This window comes from Rhamphochromis longiceps, linkage group LG6 (genome assembly GCF_057381845.1).
Source record: "Rhamphochromis longiceps isolate RC_006_pf linkage group LG6, R_longiceps_female_GT1.1, whole genome shotgun sequence".
Taxonomy (NCBI): domain Eukaryota; kingdom Metazoa; phylum Chordata; class Actinopteri; order Cichliformes; family Cichlidae; genus Rhamphochromis; species Rhamphochromis longiceps.
The window spans coordinates 36,638,276-36,662,628 of record NC_140562.1 but is presented as its reverse complement, the minus strand read 5'-3'; the positions used below and the strand labels follow the sequence as shown (position 1 = coordinate 36,662,628).

The window sequence follows — 24,353 nt, the reverse complement described above, 5'->3', positions numbered from 1 at the left end:
TACATAAAATAGTAAAATGGTATATTTGCCCCAGCAATGTGATTCCCGAATAGCTATTAGCCAAAAATTTTGCATATCTCAGCATGGAGTGCTCTGAGTTCTTAAAAAATTTGAGGAAAGTGGACAAAAGAAGAAAAGGCCGGTCTGTAGAAGTGTCTACAGCAGAAAGTGTTTTTTGTCTTATATACTTACATATTTGTTACCATGTTTTCATAAATTGGTGCAGTTATTTCCAATTTCTTAGCAAGATATAAAGAAATGAGGGGTGACTTTTGCACAGTACTGTATTTCTGTATTATGGATTAATGCTTTTTAAGCAGCAGCAATATGTCGTATTTTAAAAAGAGATAACGCAGTCCTCTCCTTCCAAAAAGGCCAAAACATGGATAATAATGAGGTGCCAAAATCCAGCGCCGCCTGTCTCGTACTTTCCAAGTTGATTCGATTAATCATAGCAGATGTGTATGCATTATAAAGCGATTGGTGCAGTCTGCATTTACCATGGAAGGAGTGTTGTTCAGATGGCCTCTTTAAGTGCAAGTATGTTGTTGTTGTTGTTGTTGTTGTTGTTGTTGTTGTTCTTGATAATCACCTGGTCTGGGTTTGATTTTGTAACATGTGGAAAGTGTTCTGAACTGGGTTTTATTTTTTTTTATATATTTACGTATATGAATATAATGCTGTAAAGTGCAGTCATAAATTAAGAGATTTCTCTTTCACATCAATAAAGGAAAGAAGTAAAACCACAGCAAAAATGCACAAGTAGAATTTGCCTTTTTGTCATTTATTGAGCAAAATTGTGAATACATGACAGATGACATAAAAAGTAACCAAGTCTTTGGCCTCAGAGGTGCCGATGAGCGGGCTACTATCACCTCACAACAAGGTTCCTGTTTTGAACATGTGTGGGTTTGATTTCTCTCTCCAGAGCATTTCATTCCCAAATACTTGGTCTTTGTCATATGTTCACTGGGAAACTGAGGCCTTTTTGTTAGCAGGCCTCCCATGCAGGTCAAATGTGTAACCAGTGGCTGCAGGATTGTTCTGCAGATTGTTCTGTGAAATTTGGCAGACTGGGGGACATGGGATAAAATTGCTGGGATGGCAGTCCTAGAGGGACAGGAGTTAACAATTCCACCTCACAGCAAGACGTCTATGTTCAAACTCAAGTTAACTTAAACGCTTCCTTCAAGTGTTTAAGTTAACTGGTGATTCTAAACAGTCTGTAGATGTGGACTGAACAGACTATGGCTCTCTTTTCTTTGTGTTAGCTGTGAGGGCCTGGCAACCTGTCCAGTATGTGCTACCTTTTTTTTCCCCTCACAGTGTCACCTGGGATAAGCTCCATCTCCACCACAACCTTGAAATGGAATAAGTGGATGAGCCACACGCTGTTCAACCAGCATTTGTCACAAGTCAGTCACTGTGGTTGTGTTGGTCCCTTCTGCCTCAACAAAGAAATCATCAACAAAACACAAATATCCTTAGTTTTTGTGCTAGGTTTATTCATCCACTACCGTTTATGGCTTCAAGGACTCTTTTGAACTTGGAATAGCGATAGCAGATGTCAGAGGTGTGAAATAAGACTGGTTCCACCTGTCCCTAAAGTACTGGACCTTTAAAAAGGATAACAATGCTAATGACACAAAACCACTAAGGAGTGATTTAAAAAGAAGAAATGGTTGGTCATGGAATCGCTTAAATTAAGGTAAGCACAAATGGCCACATATTTTCTAAAAGCTGAATTAAAGCGTTGTTAAAGGTTACAATGAAAATATCACATTATTACATAGAAATCCACCTGAATCAAGGTTTAAGTTGCTCTACAGCTTTGTCACTGCGAGCCGGACAGCACAGACTGTGCAGTCATTTGCAAAATGCAGCAAAAGACTCATCGCCCCGAAATGCAGAACTGATCGCCACAGTAAATCCTTTGTACCGGTGGCAATAAGACTGTACAGCTCTTCCTCACTCTGTAGGTGATTTTCCTAAGACTAATACCAATGTTATTCTGTTCCTTTTCAGACCGTGCAATATCACCCAACAGTACCTTATTGAATATTTGTTTCATCTCCCCATCATACGCTGCTACTCCCTTTATTCAATTGCACAACACTATGTCACCTTCTAGAATCGCCTGCACTGATAGTTAAGTTATTTATTCTCCAGGATATAGTTATATTGTTACTTTGTTAGTGCAAAATATAGTATCAAATAACTCTATCTTACTGTATAATACTGTATACTGCTATTCTTATTGTATATCTTATTCATCTGTTCCTCTGTCTCTCCTGCTGCTTTGAGCATATCATATGACAAAAGAATTTCCCTCGGGATAAACAAAGTTATACTTATCTTATTTGCAAGAAGATACTTGAATATCAAGTAAATTAAGTTTAAAAGGGACAAAGTAGGTTTAGACTTAAGTTTATGAAAGTGTTCGTGTGATTCTAATGCAGCGCTGAACTTCATTTCCAAGGCTGTACTAAACAGCTGTAAGCTGATTAACCAGCAGGTGGCGCTAATGACAAAAAGAAGGCTATAAAGCACCTTTTTATGCAAAGAAGAAAAAAACGGAGGAAGCAAAAATGGCTCAGGGTTCGCAGAAGTTTAAAGCTCAGCGTCCAGGATCCAAAAAACAACAACAGAGCAAACAGAAAGGCCCGAAGAAAGGAGGTATGGCTCTGATTTCTTTCCCTTATGAAGCCCGATGATTAAAAATATTAACAATAACGTGTGAAGTATTTTTAGTCGGTCAGCAGCTCCACCATGTGCCCCGCCTGTAAACAGCTGAGCACGTTTCAGATTATTTACCTCAAACATGAGGACAGTCTGTCCAGCACGGATATTTAAACAGCAATGAAACCAGTAACCCACTAAAGCCTTTCAAAAGCACACAAAAAATAAATAAGTACAAATAAAAAAAATAAGGGGGTCGAGAGTAAAACAGAAACATCAAATTAGCTTCATGCCTTTGTAAGCAAGCTAGTGACAGATGGATACGGTATTGATGCCACAAGGGAAATGATTGTGTTACAGCAGCAGAATAAAGAATAGAAATAGTACAGTCTACAATAAATAAACAGCATAGTTAAAATGCCACAGGTGCAAAGTACACAGTGCAAGTACTGATATATAGAACAGTGGCTAAAATGTTATAGAACAGTGAAAAAAGAGAGTAGTGCACATCACATTAACATATCTATCTAGATAGATAGATAGATATCGATAGATATCGATAGATCGATATCGATCGATAGATATACGCACGCACACACATATATATTTATATACATATATATAAAAGAAACGGCTGCAGGAAGGCATAACTCGGAAATATGTGTGTCTTAAGGAGTATTTAGTTGTCACAGAAACTCAGAACTGATGAACTTGTGCAGAAAGGCGGGACAAGTTTGGATGTGATCCAATCAGAATTAATATTGTTAAAAAAAAAAGTCTCCCAAGTTTCCTGTTTTTTTTATGAAAATGTGACAAAATGTCAGCACTTGGGAGCGAGAGAAGTGTAAACTTACAGACTTAAATTTGATATCAAGGAAAACTGTAAGCCATGGGGAGCAACTTAAAGTGAACTTTCTGAGGAATGCTTAAGCTGTTTTCTGACGTGTCTTTATTAAAGTCTTAACTAATACATAATGAACATTTTAAAATATGACCTCAATTAGAGTCACAAATGAAGATAAAACACAGTATGCTGTAAGCTTGCCGGCCTTTTGAATGACACGTGAGTGAACACATGTCACAAATGATTTCAAAAGATGGTGATAACAAGCATTCAGCTCAAAATTCACTAAATTCATTAACCGCTGTGATGTCATGGTGGCTACATCCATCTTTCATATACAGACTGTAGTTTTTGCAGGGTATACCAAAAAGCGCTTGAGCTCCATCTGATGGACAAACCTTCAGAGTATCTGAAAAAGGAAAGTTGATGTTTGTGACACTTTCTGTTACAAAGGGAGGATCATAGCACCGAAGAAGGCTCAAGTGGTTCAGCAGCAGAAGCTGAAGAAGGTGAGGAGGACAAGTGACAGGAAATCAGAGGAATTTAACAGTGAGTACAGGTCTGAGCTTGACCCACTTTAACTTGTCTCCAACTCTGCTGAAGGGTCTAGAGGTTGCCATCAGGAACAAGATTGAGCAGGAGGTGACCCAGAAGGCCAGCTCCTCCCTCCACAAGCCGCTGAGTGTGATTAAAACTCCCGAGGCTAAAGGAAACCCTGGAGCAGCCCGTCCTGGAACCAGCTCCAAATAAAACCAGCTCGCTCGAGACCTGAGTCTTCTGGTTTTATATTACAAATTGATTAAAATGAAGTTTGAATGGGTTGCAATTAATATCAAATGTTACATGTCCTGCTTTGTTTTGTTTTTTTGACTGCAAGCTGACTTCCATGTTTTTAAGAAGTTAATCCAAAACATTTAGCGATTACACTCACTGGACAGGTTACATCAGGCTGTCACAGGATTTTATCTTTTCCTGCAAAGATAAAATCGACAAAGGAGACAGATTTTTGGTACTCTGTCAGATTATTCTGTAGTTATCACTGTACAGAAAAATTGTATTGTAAAATGTATAAATGGGCTTGATTTATTTAATCTTTTGTGTTGATAAAGTGTTTTGTCAGCTTGCTTTTTAAAACTAAAGATGATCAGTTCACTGTCTCTCTCTAATCTGTTGTGAGAATGTTTACACACTGCACTGTCAATAACTATGAAACTATATATATATATATATATATATATATATATATATATATATATATATATATATATATATATATATATATATATATATATATATATATTTTTTTTTTTTTTTTTTAAATATGAAAATTTTTTGGGTGTCACTTGTTTTCTTTCCTTTGATGGTACTTGGTCCATGCTTTGTAAGGAGTATAAGAATTTTACAAGGATAACAGAATCTGCCCTGCTCACGCTGACAACTAAATATGATTGGCAGGTCCCCACATCCTTTTCCAAATCACAGTGAAAATATAAACAGGTTAAATAAAAGCAGCAAAATCATTTTTAAATGCCTCGGCTCAGTCAGACTCCAGCCATGCTGACAATAGCTGCATGATCGGACATGGTTGCAAGTTTACTGGTGCTTTTCTAACGTAAGCACATGCGTTGTAGTGATTGGAGACAAAGTTAGACAGGCAAGGCTGAAATGGTTTAGACGTGTGCAGAGGAGGGATGGACAAAGGATGCTGAGGAAGACCGCAGAGAAGGTACAAGAGTTCTCTGTTATGAGGTATTTATTTAAATCCTTTTGCTGGATTTAATTTGTAGCCATGCAGAGGTGCAACATCTACATTTAAGTTTGATAATTATGAGGTTACAACGTCAGACTTAAAGCTTACTGATAGTATACTGTGCATATAAGGACAGCACTACCTTATGGTTAACATGATCACATATGTTAGATTAATTGCTAAAATACAATCAACAATTGAAGCAGTACAGATTCACCAGCACTTATTTCTAAAGCAGGTCTAGTACTAATCTGAGCATGTTTAAAAAGCCTTAACGGCCTCCATGCAGTGATGTGAGCGCAGGAAACGAGGGAAGGAGTCCTTGGCCATCAGACTGTAGATCCTCTGCTGTGCTTTGTTGAATGTGTTGGGACATGGAGAGTCCATCACACTCAGCAGAGCCTCCCGGGTCTCAGCATCCAGGTTTACCTAACGAGGGAAAAGTTATTTAAATAAGTTTTGTTCTTCATCATTTGCTGTTTAGTGATGTGTGCTCCTCTCTACCAACCTCCTGTGGAGCGTCAGGGTTGATAAACTGGCTGTAGATGCTGCAGGCCTTGTTCTTCTGCAGGTTTGAAGGGGAAACCCTGTAATCCTCGCAAGCCAGCCAGAACTGAAGGTTCTCCTCACTGAACTCGGAGCGCAGGAACGCCCGAAAGGCCTGCAAACCACCTGAGAGGAAGAAGAAAAGAAGAGCTAGAAGAACGGTTCAGGTTTGACACAAATTTCAGCTAAACATCTGAGCTTTTCATGTTTTTACTTGGTTACAAAAATTCAAAAATACTGTTCTAAAAGCCATTTTTACACAGTTCCTATGATAAACTGTGCCACTGGAATTAACATTGAGTTATGTGAGATTATAATATTATTTTATGCCATGTTAGACCCTTAATTAAAGATTGTGAATTATTATGTAGTTTTAGTTTGCATTATTCTCCTGAATTAGAAGAAGGTGATAACTATTGCATTTGTTAAACTGATTTGCATTACATTAGACTGCTGATTTATTGTGAATGAATGATATTGTTTTATGATGCATTATACTGCTGAGTTATAAGAAATACTGTTTGCAGAAAGTCATCGCCTTATTTGTCTGATTAGAAGAGAACGGAACATGCTGGAGTTTTCTGCCCCATCTCAGCAGGAGCAGATAAACAGGGAGCCAAGGTCATAGCTTAGGCGCCGTGTGAGAGAAAGCATGTGAATGTTTAGGCTTTTATGATTAGGTGGGGGCCACTAGAGGCTATAAGAGTTTGATCAATGCTCCACCATTTTGAGATCTGATGCTGTCTGCGTACGGTGTCCATCTCCCACGCGTGTGATCATTAAAATCATCGTTTGACTCAACCCGGCCGGACCAGTGTGGTTATTGTGGTTTTTCCTCTTGTATCCATCCCCAATATTTGAATCCGTAACAGTTATTTCACCTTAATTCTCCTTATTGAGGCTTAAATAGTACAAAATATGCAGTTGTCAAACACAGCTGACTGCCTTTCCTTTGATACATACTGTTTTAAATAGTAAGTTAGCATTAGCAACACTAAAAAATAAATTAGCCAACAGTAATATGATGGTTTTCACCATCTATCTAGAGTATTAAGAATACAGGAGATATAGATGTATAAAAGTAAAGGTACTTTTACTTTACAATTAATTAATTATAAGAATTAACTCAGTAAAAAGTAAAAAGCAGTTCAGTTAGGATGCACCCTGAATAAACATTACCATGTCACATTTTTAAAAAGGAAGAACACTATATGTTAGTGATAATAATGCCTAATGTCTTCAGATTTTTAGCTGAAATATCAGTGTGCGTTCTTATGTACAAAATAAAAGCACTTTGCTGCCTGTGCAAACGACTGATTAACCTTTCTCAGTAAAGATGTGCTAGAATTAACCAGAAAAAGGTCAAATCTCCTCACCCTCCAGTAACATTGAGCTGTTTTTCATGTTTGAATATTAAAGTGGTGACTGACTTCAGAAGCAAAATAAAGTGAATCTTACTTTTGCTGTTCAGCAGCGTTTCCAAGTCTTGCAGAATTCTTCCGTCCTGAGTCCTGATAAAAGGGGCACAGGGAGTCAGAAATGTAGCTTCAGCTCCTCTGATTTACTCCTTATTCAAAATACGGGTTTCAGTGAACTTACTTGTTCTTGTGGTGGGTCTCAGCCAGGTGGCTTAGCTTCACCCGAATCTCTTTTGCCCTGAAACACAGACAAAAGAAGATGTAAAACAAACTCAGGGTTTCATTTATTAATGTAAAACATAATATCAAAAATAAACACATACTTCTCCAGACATGAGGAAGGCAGGTAGGAGAGCCCCCTACACATTGAAGCTGCTAGTATTAAATGATCTGCAAAGGGAAAATTAACCGAGCTGTATTTGAAGAATTATTCCGAGCCAGTCTCCTGGACTAAAGCGTGCTGCTCTTATATACAGCAGTCCGCCCGTGTGCTATCTGATCTGTCAATCTGCTTCGATTAGAACAGCAGGTGTGGAGATGGGAAGTGAATAGAGATTAAAACCGTTGAATGAGAGGCTGTATACGTGCTCAAAGGCCATGTAGTCCTGTCAACAAGAGATACAAACACAGTCAATATATAATATAATAGTAGGAAAATCACATGTGTGAGTGTACATGAGTGGTCAGGGTACACCTGTCATCTTAAAAGTGTGTCATAAACGAAACACAGAGTGGGCTGCAGAGTTATATCACAGAAGAATAAAGTGATGAGGGAGGAGCAGGTGGACAGGCACAACCACTCATCGCTGGAGAATGTCTGAGATCTGCAGGCCGGAGATGATGATGGACAAGCTGGTGGACAAAATTAGAGGAACATCTGGCAAAATCATTAAATAAGGTTCAGCTTTTCTTCTCCATTTCTAATTTGTTAGTTGGCTGTTTTATAACCCTCTTATGTGGCTCTCTGCAGACAGTGCTCATCTGTATGTCACTGCAAATAATGTTAAAAAGAGAGCTAAAACTTTGTGCCAAATTCTGATCGACTCCATATTACTGTAAATTTGTAAAAATCAAATCAGAGACACATAGAGACAAAAATGCTTCTGTTGAATCATAACTTCCATTGTTTGAATAATGTGACGTATGGGAGGCCTGCAGATTATGTCGTGCTCCTCCTGAATGAAAAGATGACACTGGTTGGTTAAACATTTGCACACATGAGTCAACTAATTTTTAAATACTGGTGTTTCATTAGACGCTGTGAGGAAAATCCCAAATTATCTGAGATACTCAGAAAGATCCCCAGCTGTGTTCTTGTTCATTGATGTTCCTGTCTCACCTGGAGAGAAATATCATTTATGAATACATATCAGTGCATTCGGTTATCTTCACTGTTTAAATTAATGACTTGAACATGCACGAATATCCTCTCTACATGTTAGTGATTCCTTTTTTTCCTTCGACCTTATGCTTTTGCCAGCTGTGATAGGTTATAAAATCTCCGTGCTCATCTTCAAGAGCTGCAGGGAAGAAGCAGGAATTTTGTGACATAACTAGTGTGGAAGCCAGTCACGTGTGATTTGGAAACTTGAAACCTCCAAACACACTGAAAATAACGAAGAAGGGGACACCTTGTGCCCAACAGCGGAATTGTTGAAATACCTTGAATAATTTTAGGTAATATACTGTGTTAAAATAAACAGAGAGTGGTTATGCACGTGAATACTCAAAGTATTTTTAAAAAGTCAAACTAGTATAGTTAAAATCCAGCATGCACGAAAGTGTCCAGCCTTTAAAAACCGTTCGCAAAGTACATTGAAGGTAAAGAAGCTCATTTAGCAGAATGTTTTTCAGTGATATACAATTCTGTGCAGGCTTTCAGCTTTAAGTCAAGGGATTTCACAAAAGTACTGCATTAACTGTTTAGGAAGTGCCGCCATTTTTAATCATATTGCTCAATAGTAAAGGGACAAATTAACATAACTTTAAATATAAGGAATTTGTACTTTAATTACAGCATGGCTGTTTGAAAGGCCACTGTGGTGGTGAACAGAGGCAAAACTAAGAACACTGTCACTGTCCAAATACTTATGGACCTAAATGTATTAGCCTGTTATAAGCATTAGGGAACCATGGACTGATGATCTTAGTATTTATTTAGAATCTGGCCCAGGGGCTCTAGCTGATGTCATGTGAGAAGTCCTTGTCGTAAACAATTAATAATTCTTTTTATTGACGCAAAATAAATTGCCGGCTTCACACTCTGAGTACACTGCGGACACACACGGATCGGACACTTCTCCACCAGAAGGCTTCAGCAGCAGCAGCAGGAGGACGACTGCGTGTTTCGGTCGCTTCCTGCTTCCTCAACAAGAGTGTCTGAGAAATCTGCAAGACGCAGCGCCAAGCGCCGCAGAACACGGAGACCCGCTGAAGCCAAGGGGAGCCCGCTTGTGTGGTTTCCAGTGCTGTTTTAGGATTGAGCGGACCTGCCGGTTTCTCCTGCGTCCTGATCCTCCGCATCCGCCTGAGCATGGGCGGCGAGTCGGTCTGCAGATAAACACACTGTGAGTGCGCCTCAAAATGGTCTCGTAGATGTTATAATTAGACCGTAACAGCGTGCGTAACGCTGTGAGGATCAAGTGAAAGGTGTTGTCATGTATTTAAAGGATAAAATGCTGTTGTGTATGTGGATGAACATGTGAGCCGGGGTATTTCATGGCATTCCCAGTTTACCGGTAATAACCAGTAACTCAGTTACTGGAGAGTGTTCGAACACATCAGTATTAGGTTACAAATTTAGTAAACGTTCCACTCGATGCCCACATGCCCTGCTGCTTGCATTCATTTTTCAAAATAGGCTAATCGTAGCCTATCAGATTAACAGGGTGGGCACAGTAACAGCGCCTTACACAACTCACACTACGTCCTGTGCTGCAAACTCAACTACAATACACACTCTGAATCGACTACACATCCACTATGAATAATAGCGTTCAACTCTATTCATTTCAAATGGTGTTTTATAACAGGAACACTATGTAACAGCTACAGTACACCCAGTTTAACCCTGCCAGATGTAATCTCTACCTATCATCAAGGCTTTGTAAACAAAACTGTGACGGCTGCCTGTTATCAACAGATACAATGCACACACACACACACAAAAAAAATAAATAAATTTGAGGTTTAAAACTGCAAAATAGTGAGTTTACATCTGAAGCTTCCTCCTCGTGTTATCTCTGCTCAGGGGCATCTAGTTTTGGGTTAAAGCTCTTCGGTGGCAGGAGGAGCCTTTTCTAGCTTGGAATGAAGTGTTTGTTTTTCCTTTGCTGTGTTTCATCCGTAAGTAAATTAGTCATAGTTAAATTGCCTGAATGCATCAGCTTGGTGACTGAATTTTGATTTCTCAAAAATAGTGGAGGCTCTACTAGAGGTGTAGAGGTGCTACATTCACCTTATACAAATGAAGCTGACCTCCTTGGCCTCGCTTTTACACCACTAATTTATTGTATCTAAGTGACAGCTAATGGCATGAATCAACAAAGGAGGGAAGGCAAAGTGAGGGGAGTCAGCTGTTAACAAAGGTTAGCAGAGCACAGATAACAGGCTTAGGATGGTTTAGCAATTGTTAAAGACAGTGAGCCAGTTTCAGATGTGACATCTACCAAAATGACCCAGTACAACTTACAACCAACAGTATGAAACACATGGCCTTTCATTTCAGAAACAGTCAGAGTGAGTGAAGCAGCCCCAGGCCCCTCTCCAAATGATCTGCAAAATGTAACACAAACTGAGGTCACATCACGGCAACTCAGAGTTATTCCAAACAATCATTTCTATCCAGAATAGTTTCAACTGAAAGCTTAGCCACACTAATGCCAAGTGTCTTCGTGATATGCTGGACCAGTGACTCTCAGCAATTAGACAGTGAGATTTTCAGGCTGATGAAACAGCATTTTTAAAATACCACAGTGACACTGCTTCTTATTTTAAAAAGAAAATTATGTAGACACTTTTATGGGTGCGTTTATTCAGCTTTTGCTGTTTGCTGTACACCAGCACCTCTTTGTACACCCACAAAGATTGTCATATGTTCCAAAACCACCCGATATATATCTGCAAAAACAGTAGACTTCCTTATATGATATATTTAACTTCTGCTTTAAACGTGAAATAAATACCAACAGAAAGTGGCTGTTATATATTATTTTATCACATATATCATTAAATTGAATGGATTTCATTATTCTGTTATTCAGCCTACACAACCAAAGGACTGTAATTGTAGTTATTTCTCACTATGTGGAAACGCCCTCTGGTGTGACTAATCACAGAAGCTCCACCACTACCACGTCTATTCAACAGACCAATCACTGCAAGGACATGAGGCCCCCCTTTATTACAGTCACTGGCCCCACATAAGGTATTTTCGCTTTCTTCCAAAAGAGCTCCTTAGCGGAAGCTGGGAGACTTATTTAAACTTTCACAATTATCAGGATACTCACATTGTTACAACTTCTAGTGTGTCTCAGTGATCTGGGTAGACCTCTAATGTACCTTAGCACTAAACAGGCTGAAAACAGTGTTAGGCTGTAAGAAGGTTAAGAGGCTTATACAGGCTACAGTATGTTATGAGATGAGGATCCAAACATGGGGAGATTTTAAGGTGGGCAGACTATTGGACATATCATAGTTTTGTTTTTTGTTTTTTTTAATCAGATGCAGAATATGAACAGTTAATTATTAGCTACACTGAAAGATACAGATCAAGAAAGAAAGGGGGCCCACAGAGACTGGTTATGATTGGGGTCCAGGGTCCTGCGCTGTGCCCCTGTTTCTGCTTAATATTACATTTGCTGCCTCTGCAAAACCCGCCAACCAGATAACAACTGTTTGCAGTCAGTTTTAATAATTTTCTCGATTGTTTTTGGTCTCTTTCTTTGCAGCCCATAAGCTTCAGTTTACTGACCCTAATGGGTTGCAATGCTCTCATTAACAAAACTTAATTTTGATAACTGAATAGTTTGTTGTACAAATGAAAGTTTGAGGTATTCACAGATAAACAGACATACTGTTCTGTGTCAGGCTGTGGATACTGAACTGGTGCCCCTGTATCTTATCAGCTAACTCTGACTGGTGACCAGTCATGGGACCCCAGCGGACTTGGTTCCCCTGGGTGCACTGCCAGGAGAGTGAATCCTCTAGTCCAGACGAGGAGCGGGAGCAGCGCTGGGCTGAACTCTTTGAACAGCTGGACATCAACAAAGATGGACACATTGACATCCTTGAACTGCGGAGAGGGCTGGCAGACCAGGGGCTTTCCAAAGGCTCAGTAGAGAAGGTAATACAGCAGCATACAGTGATACTGTGCATTACAAATGGGTTCATTTTCTACAGATATTTGCCAGTTCACATTAGACACCTCCCAATGTCAGTGATCAGACTGTTTTGGTCTTTAGGAGCTAGCCGTCTGGGTGGCTGTAGCTCAGGTGGTAGAGCAGGTCACCTACTAACTGGAAGGTTTGCGGTTTGATCCCAGTCTGCTCCAGTCTGCAAGCCAAATATCCTTGAGCAAGACGTTAATCCCATGTTGCTCTTCGATGCATCCATGGGAGTATGAATTTCTGTGAATGTTAGATAGTAAGCGCTTAGAAAAAAGTGCTTGTGTGAATGTGCAAGTTGTCTAAAGTGCTTTGAGTGCTCAGATAAAACAGAAAAGCACTATATAAGAACCAGTCCATTTACCATCTGACACAGTTTTACCATTAAACAGTCAATAAATCATTCCTTATCTGCTCTATGCTCTTTAAAAATCTTGTTACCTAACATGCACACAAATAGTGGGCCATTTTGATAAACGACTCTACACTTCAACCTTCCACGTCATTCAGTCTTTGCGAGCTGCGTTGACCCTAAATGTAGCTACATTTCTTGGGAGGTGCACATCAGATTACGTGGAATGTTACACCGTAGGGTTAAAAGGAGTTTCCAGTTACATCATAAATTATGAAGCAGATTTCCCGCTGAAGCATAATTTAAGCTCAAAATGGTTCCTAGCACAGTGGGAGAGTCCTATTGTCTTCCCAGTCTCATTACACATTTCCACCCAGCTGAATCCTGGAAAAAGGAAAGTTGAGTTCCCAGAAAGTTGATTCTGTTTACCCGGACGTTGAGAAATGCAATGTCCAGGTAAACAGGATCAACGTTCTGGGAACTCAACTTTCCTTACCTTTATGACTGAGCGTGCAATACATTTATTCAGGGTGGTTATAGCGCAGATTTTAAACAAGTAGATAAGAATGAAAGTGAAGACATTTCAGCTTTGTATTTCTTTTATTTTAGATAGTTTTGTAAGCCTGCAATTATGCTTTTGTTATTTCTTTGGTTTTTCCACATCTAATTTTAGTTTTAGATGATAACTTTGGTCCCCAGGTGGCCTACTGTCTCTACAACAGATCACACTCGAGAGAGAATATATCCACCAAAATCCTCCAGCAGGCTTCTACTTTTGGGCTTTGCCATTTGCCATTTTTGTATATTGAAGTCACATCAAGTCAGTTTAGTTGTAAAGAAAGATTTTTAAACCAGATGCTGGTTTCAGATAAAACCTCAGTAATTCAGCTTTTCAGTGCTTTTTTGCCATTACTTGTTGCTCTACTGTTGGAAGGTCATTGTTTAACTCAGTGGTTTAACCTGCTTATGCATGGGTTTTTGTGGGAAGGAGAAACTGTGTCTAAATTTCACCTTCCTGCACACTTTCTATTCATTAAGAATAGCACCCGTTCATCTTTCCTCTTCTCTTTACATTAAACAACCAGGAAAGGCAAAATCTCTGCCCTTCTCCCTTTACCTTCTAGTTCCATCTTATCTGCATCCTTACTATTTATGCAGCAGCAGCAGCAGCAGAGAACATAAACAGCATGGATTTGTATTGAGAAAGCACACACGGTGTCTCTCTTCTCTCTTTGAGTGTTTGTTTTGGTAAAAAGTGTCTGGGTCACCAAGAGAACTCATCAGTTCTTCTAGTTCTGCTTCTTCTCTCGCCTGGACTGTGTGAAAACTGTAAGCTGAGCCTTGCTCCTCTTTGTGAATTAAGAGGGCTGCAAGCATAATATGGTTTATTTCAGAGTTTGAGGCTTATGTTAGGGTAAGATTTAATGTGTGAGTGTCTGTCTTTGCACACATGTAAAGGGCATGCGGGATGCTATTTTGGTCGAAGGAGCAGGACTTTGTAAGCTGAGATTAGTAACCTTTTGCTCTGTCATATGCTTGATCTCTCTACACATGGATAATTGTCCAGTTTCTTTTTCTCCTGTAACATTTATCACTGCTTCTGTGTAATTCACTCTCTACTTTCAGTGTGTTTTGGCCCCTGTTTTTCCAAGAATATTTCTGCGACAGAGTTACTTTTTAGGTAACTAGACAGGGATTCTTATTGTTATTTGAGCCACTACATAAAACAGAGATGGACACCAAAGTTTTGGAAAAATGGGGTGTAGCTGTAACTGTAAGGAGAGTAAGGGTTGCAGAGTGGCATACTAGTCATCCAAACCTTTTGTGGACATTCATAACACACATGGCCAAAATTTCAAATGATAACGTCATGGTAAAGTCAGCATACATAAATGTGTTCACTGTAAGTCATACAGCTCTTACAGTGAACACATAAGAGACTATTGTTTTCTCTTCATGAGGGGCAGCCAATCAGAATGAAATGGCTTGTTATAGACTGAGGAGCTGCACACAGATAAATGTCATACAGTATGTGAAAAAGTCCAAACATTCTTTTTTCTTTTTATGTTTTCTAAAATTTCAAAACTTCTAGATTGCAAACAACAAATTTGTCTATCATTTTTTAACTTGATAAGATATGAAACTGTGTCAGTTCTGACAAACGTAAATGCTCAGCAGATAAATGATTGTTTATAATCAATTAAAATTCAGATAAAAACTCCTTTACATTTACATGAAACCGTTGATTGATTACAATCCACATGGTGTCATCGCCACAGGCTAAAGATGAAAAAGTTGCCGGCATCACTAAGGAGGTAATATCCACTAACAGATTTAAGGGAAAATCGGTGCGTTGTTTATCTGCAGTTCATTCATTAGAAACTGTTTATTAAACTAAATTTTGGACACAGTTTCGAGAGATATTAGTAGACAGTGAAGTTAACAAACACTGGAAATATTGGAAAATCCGAATGGTCTTGATCGCGTCATTGCTTGGCTGTTTTTGTGCAGCTGGGATTCTCAGTGTACGTCTTTTGGACCCTTTACATGTGCTTCTAATGGAAAAAAAAATGTAAACTGTGAATCATGCAAGCTACACTAATAGAAATAAACATTGAAGTGGCCCATTAAATCTTCGAGTATGGTGAATACCTTAAAAATAATTCTGTTCACAGCTTAAATTAACTATTAGCTGGATGTGTAAAGTTCAATTAATAGTTTTAGTTTATAAAACAGCCTTTTTGACTTTTTAAAACAGATGAACCGATCCTTCTTGGGAGAAAAGCATTTCATTTAACACATATTTCCTTGACTGCACAACACCTATCAGCCATATTTTCCCAACAGATTGCAAAGTTTATGTAAAGCCCAGAGGCTGCTGGACTTTTGTGAGGAGATATTTCTTTGCTGTCAAGGTCACCTCAGCTCTGTGTGCTCTGATAAGCTGAAGCAACCTTATGCTGTTGTGGAGAACTACAAACACACTGTCTTTGTAGTAATGTGTAGACAGGCTAAAGTCCATTTTTGGTCCGGATACTTTCAAGTAAAAGTAAAAGTATACTTTTAAGGACCAAGCAGCACTGTGTAATTACACTTGTTTAAAGACCTGTTTTTTGTTCTTGACCAAATGTTGTTTTACATCACGTCCTTGCTGTCAGATCGTGGAGGCCGGAGACACCAACCGTGATGGAGTCCTGGACTTAGAAGAGTTCACTCAGTATCTTCGTAGCCATGAAAAGCAGCTTAAAGACATGTTTCGCAGCCTGGACAATAACAACGATGGTCTGTATCAGATCACAACATGATAGTTTTTGTAATTATCTCACTCGTCTCTCACTCAACCCCTGTGACTTGTGGATATCTGCAGGTCGCATAGATGCAACAGAGATTCAGGTCTGTCTTCGCAACATTGGTGTGAATATTAGCTTGGAGGATGCCAACAGGATTTTGTTAAGGTATGTTATCAATCAGTAATCCATATTGCATTAATAATTCCTACGATCCCTGTCTATCATCAAAAATACTACCTGCCACCATTTCTAATAGGTTGAGCAGCATGACACTTTCAATATTAAGCCACTGACTATGCTCTATAACCAAACTGGGGAGAATCTTTAGAAGCTGTTCAATCACCTCAGTCACAGTGACCCATTGTTACAGGTTTGTTAGTTACTCTCTAACCTAGAGATTTAGTTTTGTGGAAGATATAATGTCAATTTTTGCTGGAGTCAATCCTCACTCTGGCCCAGTGATGGAGAGGAGGGAGATTTGTAGTATGTACAAAAGCTGTCTTTTATCCATAAAACCTTGATTTTAGCCTCATATTTTAAAAAAACTAAACTGATTGAATCAGTGGATTATTTTAAGGGGATATTGAAAACATGATCTGAAGAACATTCAGAGAGTTGAAAACGTGAATATGAAGAGATCTCCACACTAATGAAACTGAGTCTTTAGAATGGATTAGAATAGCCCTTTATTGTAATTGTACATTTACAACAAAATTGTAGGTGCTCTACACCAACTGTCCTGCTGGGATAAAATATAAATAGTAGACAGCAGGAATAAATAGAAAACAAGAGAAAAATATACAAAAATAAGAGAACGATTGAAACATTGGACAACAAAATAGTTGCAAAGTGCTCAGTAGTAGTGCAAAGAAAAGACTTGGTCTGAAAAGAGTCCATAGTGATGAAGGTTACTCCGACCATGGCTCAGACTAGGGAGGCAGGATTGGTGGGCAGGGTGTATAGTGTTTGTTGACAGTCTGAATTGCCCAGGGGAGGAAGCTGCTTGTGAGTCTGGAGGTGTGAGACCTGATTGACCTGAGGCGCTGGCCAGAGGGCAGCAGGTCAAACAGGGGGTGGGTTGGGTGCAAGGGGTCACCTGTGATGGGCCTGGTTTTCCTGAGACAGGAGGAGCTGGCGATGGCCTCAAGGGGTGGCAGAGGGCAGCCAATGATTTTTTGGGCAGTGTTAATTACCCTCTGCGCAGCCTTCCTGTTCTCAGCTGTGACCCCTGCATACCAAACGCCCAGGCAGTACTAGAGCACACTCTTCACTGAGGAGCGGTAGAATGCCAGCAGCAGGTTCTGGTCCAGGTTATTCTTCCTCAGGACATAGAGGAAGTGCAGCCGCTGAACTACTAATAGTAGTAGTAGTAGTTAATAATAAGATGAACTTTTATCGATTTACATGAACTTACTGTGGTTTCAGACGTAAGGTGTCTGAACCCTGCAGACATTCTAACCAGAGGGTGATGTCACTGTGGCTGTGTCCATCTTTGTTGTACAGTCTCTGGTGTTTTTCTTTATATGAATTTTATGACCTTTTTATCTATTTTTTAATATTTATTTATATGTGTTTCCACAGTATAGATAAGGATGGTACAATGACCATTAACTGGAATGAGTGGCGGGACCACTTCCTGTTTAACCCTATCACTAACATGGAGGAAGTGGCGTGCCATTGGAAACGCTCATTGGTAAAGTCGGAAACAAAATTTATCATACAGTATGCAGTGTGTTTGACACCACTGTTAAGAATTCAAAATATTTTTTTATTCCCCACTCCTTGTTACTTTTTTTTTTATACATCTTCTGACCTGCATGGCTTCAGTAGATGGTGGACATCGGTGAGCAGCTGACAGTCCCAGATGAATTTTCAGAAGAGGAAAAGAAGTCTGGGTTTGTCTGGCGGCAGCTGATGGCTGGAGCCATAGCCGGATCTGTATCCCGGACTGGAACGGCCCCTTTAGACAGGCTCAAAGTCTTCCGACAGGTCAGACTGGTGCACTTACTGCCTTATCTCTCTGATCACTCTGAATTCATCCATGTGTTACTGTTTATGTATAAAAAGTCTTTTTTGAGCTCTGATGCTTTAATATTGACTTTCTTGCTTTACTCTGCCAGGTACACGGCTCCTCTGATTTTAAAGGGAATGTGCTAAGCAATTTTCAGACGATGGTGAAAGAGGGAGGAATCTGGTCTCTGTGGAGGGGAAATGGAATCAATGTCCTAAAAATTGCCCCGGAGACTGCTATCAAGTTTGCAGCTTACGAACAGGTGGAGAAAACTATGAACACACATTCAATTTTTCACCTTACACTCCTAACTCTTTCAAGGCTTTACCGTGATTCATCATTCTCTTATTATTATTATTTTCCTTTGTCCAAATATTTAAATCGTTCTAAATGATCTATTTAGATCATTGTGAAAAATAAACATATTCTCTTATTTATTCTCTCTGTATCGAATATGAATCCAAACCAGCAGCAGCTAGTTTGGTCGAGATATCGCGGAAGTGAGAAACAGATGCAGGACTTCTCAGGCTATTATTTCCTTCACTGTATTCTGGTTGCATGGCAACAAGACTGCAGAAAGTCACAATGTTTTTAACCTTCTGTGGTACAAATAAAAAAAAAAGATTTAACTAATGAGAGGTGCTTTCCTGAAAATGCTCATTAAATTCTAAAACATGACAGTGTTGTTTCCTCATTAAGGATGTCACCCAAAATGTTGACTTCCTCATTGTGTATTATTATACACAATAAACGCTTTCCCCTCGCTCGTGCACCAGTTTTGCGTGTAAACTTTACGTCTAATTTTGTTTCATAACTGCGATGTAAATATACTGTTTATACTGTCCTTAATCATTAATTATATGAATAAATAAACATTTGATTTTGTGAAATTCTCTTGCATTTTAAATTTAAAATTATTGCTTTTGTTTATGAAGGCAAAGATTTTTTTTCTTTGCCTCAAAAGAAAGGAAGTGTTTTTACGGGGTGTTATGCAGTGGCTTTACTGGTCTGTAAATGTTGCACCTGATCTAAAACAATGGGACTCCAGTATTAGACTAACAGGCATTCAGCTTCCGTTACCTACTGATCTACTAGAAATTCTGAGAACCACAAACCCTCCAAATCCTGGAGTGCTCACCACTGACCCAATCTGAGGCTCACTTTGTGCTATTTCTCGATTCTATTACTCTCTTTCCTTGCTGTTTCCATTACCAGGCCTTCAGTTTTTGTTTTTTGCTTTTTTACCAGGTAGATTTTCTACAAGTGTTTTAGTTGTTCTAGCATCCAATATTGAGGAAAGCTGCTGATAGCTACCAGTCATCTTTTTTTTAAATTTCACAACTCAAGGCTTGAATTTCTTGGACATTTTGTGCTTGGTGACATCTTAAAAGCAAAGCTTGCATGGAACAGATGTAAAAGCTGACAGTCATGTTATTCTTATTGTTCAGTTTACTTTTTAACGATACATTAACAATAATTGCCAAAATAATTTGTCTTTCTTCTCTGATTGTACAACCATTTCACATTATTAACTTAAAAATTATGTATTTCTGCACAGATCAAGAAAATGATGCGTGGCAGTAATGAATCTAGGACTTTAAAAGTACATGAGAGATTCGTTGCCGGTTCTTTGGCTGGAGCAACAGCTCAGACAGCCATCTATCCAATGGAGGTAACAGACATAAAGAATATTTTTATATTATTGAGAAAACACATTTTATAGACTTAATGAAAATGAACAAGTTCTCTCCTTTTGTCTGCTTCTGTTTCTTTTCCTTCTCTCTTCTTCCCCTCAGGTGTTAAAGACCCGTCTCACACTGAGAAAAACAGGTCAATACTCAGGAATAGCAGACTGTGCCAAACAGATCCTACAGAGAGAAGGCGTCGCAGCCTTCTACAAGGGCTATATACCTAACTTGCTGGGTATTATCCCTTACGCTGGCATCGATCTGGCTGTCTACGAGGTCAGAGAGACATGAAAACCTACAGCTCCCGCTGTGTTTTCCTTAGTCTTGACCTTCTTTTCATGTCTTTTATTCAACAGACTCTGAAGTTTTCTTGGCTGAACAGGAACAGAGGTTTAGTGGACCCAGGGGTCACGGTGCTGGTTGGATGTGGTGCCGTGTCCAGCACTTGTGGACAACTGGCAAGTTACCCTTTGGCGCTGATCCGTACCCGAATGCAAGCGCAAGGTGAGGATACGCGTGCTTGTACTCACAGTTACAAATAAGTGACAAGTGAGAGGAATTTCAACACATGCTGGTGTGCAAAGAAATTCCTTCATATATGAATTTTATATTTATAAGATTTGATGTGACTCTCCAGGCGATACATATGGTAAAGCATCATTCAAAGCATCAACTGCACATAATCGCATAAAGTAATGAGGGCAACTGTTTTTATTGTGCTAATACAGCTGAAATGGATAAGTACTACAATATAAGCTGATGCCGTCTCGAAGAAATATTGTCATATGCTTTGGTTATTGACAATTACGGTTCTGAGGGGTTGTGCACTTTCGTCGAATAACTGTCTTACGGCTAATTTAGCCTTCTGCTGTAAATCTATGTAAAGCCTACGATGCAACCTACGTAAGTGGCCGAATTCTTTAGCAGAATTCATGCTTTCGTGGGGGTTTTTATGGGTTAGTTAGTTATATGTTGCCCCGGCCATAATAGAAAGAAATAAAGTGTTGGGTCCTTTTTCCTGTGTCCTGTGTCCCTTCTATTTGTTCTGGTCATAGGGAAACAAATTATTTCCATTTGTTTGGAAATCCACAGGAAAAATTAACAGTACTGAAAAGGCCAATCACAATAGTCGCAGGTTGCATCTATGCATCTATGTCATTAGATTTCCAGGGAGATACAAATCAGGTTACAGTGTACTTATGGCATAAATGTAAAACATAAATTTAAAACAGAATCATAAACTGCCTGTTAGCAAGATGTCGAGCCACCAGAGGGCTTTTAAACAGTAGACCAAAAAAAGGAAACAAAGAACATCTTAGTCCAAGGTATATTTCTTAACTTTTTTCCAGAGTCTTTAGCTCAGTTTTCTTTCAACAGAGTTTGCTTAGTGTTTATAACAAGTTCAGAAATATGTAGGATTGACATGTTCAGCTCCATCAGATGAAGACCATATTGTGCCCCTTGTGTTAAAATGATCTTGATGTGGCTCATCTCTTTACTTTCCCAACAGCTTCAGTGAAGGGAGCCCCTAAAGTCTCCATGCTGACATTGCTTCAAACCATTTTGAGCCAGGAGGGCATCACTGGACTTTATCGAGGAATTTCTCCCAACATGCTCAAAGTCATCCCCGCTGTGAGCGTGTCCTATGTCGTCTATGAATACACAAGGATATTCCTTGGAGTGGATATAGAGGGTAGGAGGGTAGGAAAAGGAAAGGGGTAGCAAAAGGAGAAACTGTGGTGCTTTTTACCTGCAAGCTGTTGGAAGTGCATGGGTCGACAGGCTTTTGAATGATACAAGAGAATGTAAGTCTTGAATTTTGAAGATAAGGATGAGAGAAATCGACATATATACTGTATGTTATATATACAGTAATCTGTTTGAAATTCTGACATTTGGGTGACATGTGATCTGTAATTGCTTTGCAATGCATGTCAGCAGATGTGTGAAAGCTAACAGACTGACATTTTGCTGCTGGAGTGACCTGGACATATGAGGATTTGCATGAACTTGACTGAGAACAGGTAAAAGGTATAGTCGATCTTGAAAACCATATTATATTGCTACAACATTTTTTTTTTTCTTCCAGGTGGTACTTAGAGAAGATGGAGGGCTGATCCAATTTCCTCAATTCTCTCTAAGTAGAGAGACTTACAGGGTCTCCCAGTCCCACATATTTTACATGTAAGGGGTCTGATCTCCATGGGGATACTCTTTAAGAGACATCACTGATTGGCTACAGAGTCAGAGAACCTAGGTTACAAAGTAACTAACTGTTCTCTTATGTATCAAGGCTCTCTCTCCACCCATTTTCCATGTATATGAGGACTCTGTAACAAACACAGTTAGGAAACGAAGCAAATGTAGCACAAAATGGCAGCTGAGTACTAGTGTGATTGTAGAGTTCTTCTACACATAAGCATATGCTCATGGTTTTGATCCAAGATGCTACCAAAGGTTAGCTGCCTCTCCCAAGCACTACGCCTACTTGCAAATGTAAGGAAAGCCACTTGGCTACAGTGAAAAAACAACATCATTCTCAACCATATGTGAGCCATGTGCTACAGAATCTAGCATGTGTTTTTCAATTAAGTCACTTTTAGCAGTCAAATCTGGTAAAAGTGGACAAGTTCGTCCAAAAGGCTCCTGTAAAAAATTTCTGTGAGAAACACATCCTGCAATAAAGCACATGAGGTGGGAGAACTCCTAAAGGGAAGACATGCATTCTGCAGGTCCTGGACTGCCCATTTAAATGAATAGTAGGTCACCTCCACAATCCAGTGACAGGTTTTCCCAGGCAGTCTGGTCTATTACCAACGAGTAGTTCACCTACTGATCTCTGAGCACAAGTCTGAAAAAGATACATCTTGAAAACAAGGCCTTAAAGTGAAATGGAGGTTTTGTGTAAAGCACCGCCTGCATAATCTGGCAGCCAGCTGCAACACTACCTGTGTGCTGAAAGGTCTGACGTTCTCACAGCTGACACCACAACCAGCATGCACACAAAACCATTACCTCCAAATCCCATGGCAGGACAGCACAGCATAACACTACGAGCACTTTTGGCAACCAGGCAATACAGGTGCTAGTTTATGACGACCAGCAAAGGTTGTTTTCATGGCTGCAATCAGTCCCCTCAAAGCTAACAGGGACTTGTAGAAACTGGAGAATGTCAGGGGCTGTGCAGATGAGGGAATCCACCTGTCTCACATTGAACTCTCTGTTTCAACTTTGCTTGAACTACTATGTAGTCATACGAACACACCACCCTGTTTGATCAAGAGCCTTCGGCAACGCTGTGGCTGGAAACTCAGAGGCCAGGCCTAAAGCCTCAGCCTCTGTGAAAGGAGATGATAAATGTTGCTAAGATACAGACCTGATGACCACAATGATGAGGGTCACTCAACCTAAACTCTTTGCAGGACGATACAGAGGCGGGTAAAGGGATGCAGGTCAAATAGAAGGCCCCTAAGGCCACGGATGTGCCACTGTGCAGATAGCTGACCGAAAACACAACCCAGCGACACAAAGCTCACATCACCTGAGTCCTCTGAAACTGGCTGGGCTGGTGTAGCCTGTGGTGTCTTTAGGATACATTCTTCACAGCCTTGTGGGTGCATCGTTAACACTTCCTCTTGAGCCTGCGGTAACATCAAGGTTCCATTTGACTTGAACAAAGCCGGTTGTACAATCCTTTGGACAGACAGACCTGTCTTCACATCTTTTCTTACCAGCAAGTGGAAACTTCTGCTAATCACAATTACACAAACAATAGACACAAACACTCAATGCAAGTTGAACAAACTGTAACACAGTGGTCACGGGAAACACACCACACAACTCCAGTCTCTCAGTTTCAACTGTGCAAACCCTGTTTATTCTCACAATTAGTGATTTAGTGGTCACACTTTACAGTGCCCTTTCCTCCGTCTGCGTCCCTCTGATTTCTCTCTCTGCTTCACACTGCCGGTCCCAACGTCCTACTATGTAAATAAGGGAGGTCACGATTAGCTGATGACTGGCAACAGTGCCAGTCAGGCTCCCCTGGCACTGCCCCGGAACCCTCTGCCCCACCCCTCCCCTGCCGCTGCGCCACAAACCGCACCCCGCCACCATACTCATGTTTTCTGGACTCCATGGAAATCAAGTTAGTAAAAAGCCCTGCACACATTGCACCTACACTGCAGTATTGCCAACCATTGTGTGTACACCACAGGTGATGTCTTAAACAGTATACACAGTAACTGAGCTTGGGGGATCAGTCCTTGTACATGTGGAATATGTAGGGTGGAGGTACACTCCTGACTTAAAAGGGCCACAATTAGTAAAGCAAAGCAATAGGTATTGAAAAAAAAAACTACTGAAGAGGCACTCTGCCATGCATTTTCTAG

General features: G+C 39.9%; 3 protein-coding genes across 4 annotated transcripts; 2 read left to right on the top strand and 1 right to left on the bottom strand.

Annotated features, from left to right (window-relative positions):
* Positions 1 to 2,549: 2,549 nt before the first annotated feature.
* lg6h19orf53 (linkage group 6 C19orf53 homolog) lies at positions 2,550 to 4,680 on the top strand. The gene is made up of 3 exons (XM_085410492.1): positions 2,550 to 2,676; positions 3,977 to 4,032; positions 4,127 to 4,680. The coding sequence occupies exons 1-3, from the start codon at positions 2,589 to 2,591 to the stop codon at positions 4,271 to 4,273; spliced, it is 291 nt and encodes a 96-aa protein (XP_085266618.1). The 5' UTR covers positions 2,550 to 2,588; the 3' UTR covers positions 4,274 to 4,680.
* Positions 4,681 to 5,195: 515 nt separating this feature from the next.
* Positions 5,196 to 7,604, bottom strand: LOC146668564 (regulator of G protein signaling 5). Its single transcript, XM_085410491.1, has 5 exons — positions 7,561 to 7,604; positions 7,419 to 7,475; positions 7,278 to 7,330; positions 5,782 to 5,945; positions 5,196 to 5,702 (listed from the first exon to the last, which is right to left on the bottom strand). The coding sequence occupies exons 1-5, from the start codon at positions 7,602 to 7,604 to the stop codon at positions 5,535 to 5,537; spliced, it is 486 nt and encodes a 161-aa protein (XP_085266617.1). The 3' UTR covers positions 5,196 to 5,534.
* A 1,858-nt stretch (positions 7,605 to 9,462) lies between these two features.
* Positions 9,463 to 24,076, top strand: LOC146668563 (mitochondrial adenyl nucleotide antiporter SLC25A24-like). Of its 2 annotated transcripts, XM_085410490.1 has the most exons (12): positions 9,463 to 9,804; positions 12,364 to 12,581; positions 16,132 to 16,255; positions 16,341 to 16,428; positions 17,845 to 17,956; positions 18,094 to 18,252; positions 18,384 to 18,536; positions 19,833 to 19,946; positions 20,071 to 20,238; positions 20,319 to 20,466; positions 21,473 to 21,655; positions 22,052 to 24,076. In XM_085410490.1, exons 2-12 carry the CDS (start codon positions 12,387 to 12,389, stop codon positions 22,060 to 22,062), a joined length of 1,455 nt encoding a protein of 484 aa, XP_085266616.1. In that variant the 5' UTR covers positions 9,463 to 9,804; positions 12,364 to 12,386; the 3' UTR covers positions 22,063 to 24,076. The 2 variants fall into 2 exon arrangements, with proteins under 2 accessions (XP_085266616.1, XP_085266615.1); XM_085410489.1 differs by having other exon boundaries at positions 9,468 to 9,804; positions 21,473 to 24,076.
* The last annotated feature ends 277 nt before the right edge of the window (positions 24,077 to 24,353 follow it).

Coding starts and splice junctions, on each gene's coding strand:
- lg6h19orf53 (XM_085410492.1), top strand. CDS start 2,589: ATGGCTCAGGGTTCGCAGAAGTTTAAAGCTCAGCGTCCAGGATCCAAA. Junction 2,677..3,976: donor GAAAGGCCCGAAGAAAGGAG/GTATGGCTCTGA, acceptor TCTGTTACAAAG/GGAGGATCATAGCACCGAAG. Junction 4,033..4,126: donor AGCAGCAGAAGCTGAAGAAG/GTGAGGAGGACA, acceptor ACTCTGCTGAAG/GGTCTAGAGGTTGCCATCAG.
- LOC146668564 (XM_085410491.1), bottom strand. CDS start 7,604: ATGTGTAGGGGGCTCTCCTACCTGCCTTCCTCATGTCTGGAGAA. Junction 5,946..7,277: donor AACGCTGCTGAACAGCAAAA/GTAAGATTCACT, acceptor TCTTCCTCTCAG/GTGGTTTGCAGGCCTTTCGG. Junction 5,703..5,781: donor ACCCTGACGCTCCACAGGAG/GTTGGTAGAGAG, acceptor TTCCCTCGTTAG/GTAAACCTGGATGCTGAGAC.
- LOC146668563 (XM_085410489.1), top strand. CDS start 12,387: ATGGGACCCCAGCGGACTTGGTTCCCCTGGGTGCACTGCCAGGAGAGT. Junction 19,947..20,070: donor CAGCCATCTATCCAATGGAG/GTAACAGACATA, acceptor TCTTCCCCTCAG/GTGTTAAAGACCCGTCTCAC. Junction 20,467..21,472: donor TACCCGAATGCAAGCGCAAG/GTGAGGATACGC, acceptor CTTTCCCAACAG/CTTCAGTGAAGGGAGCCCCT.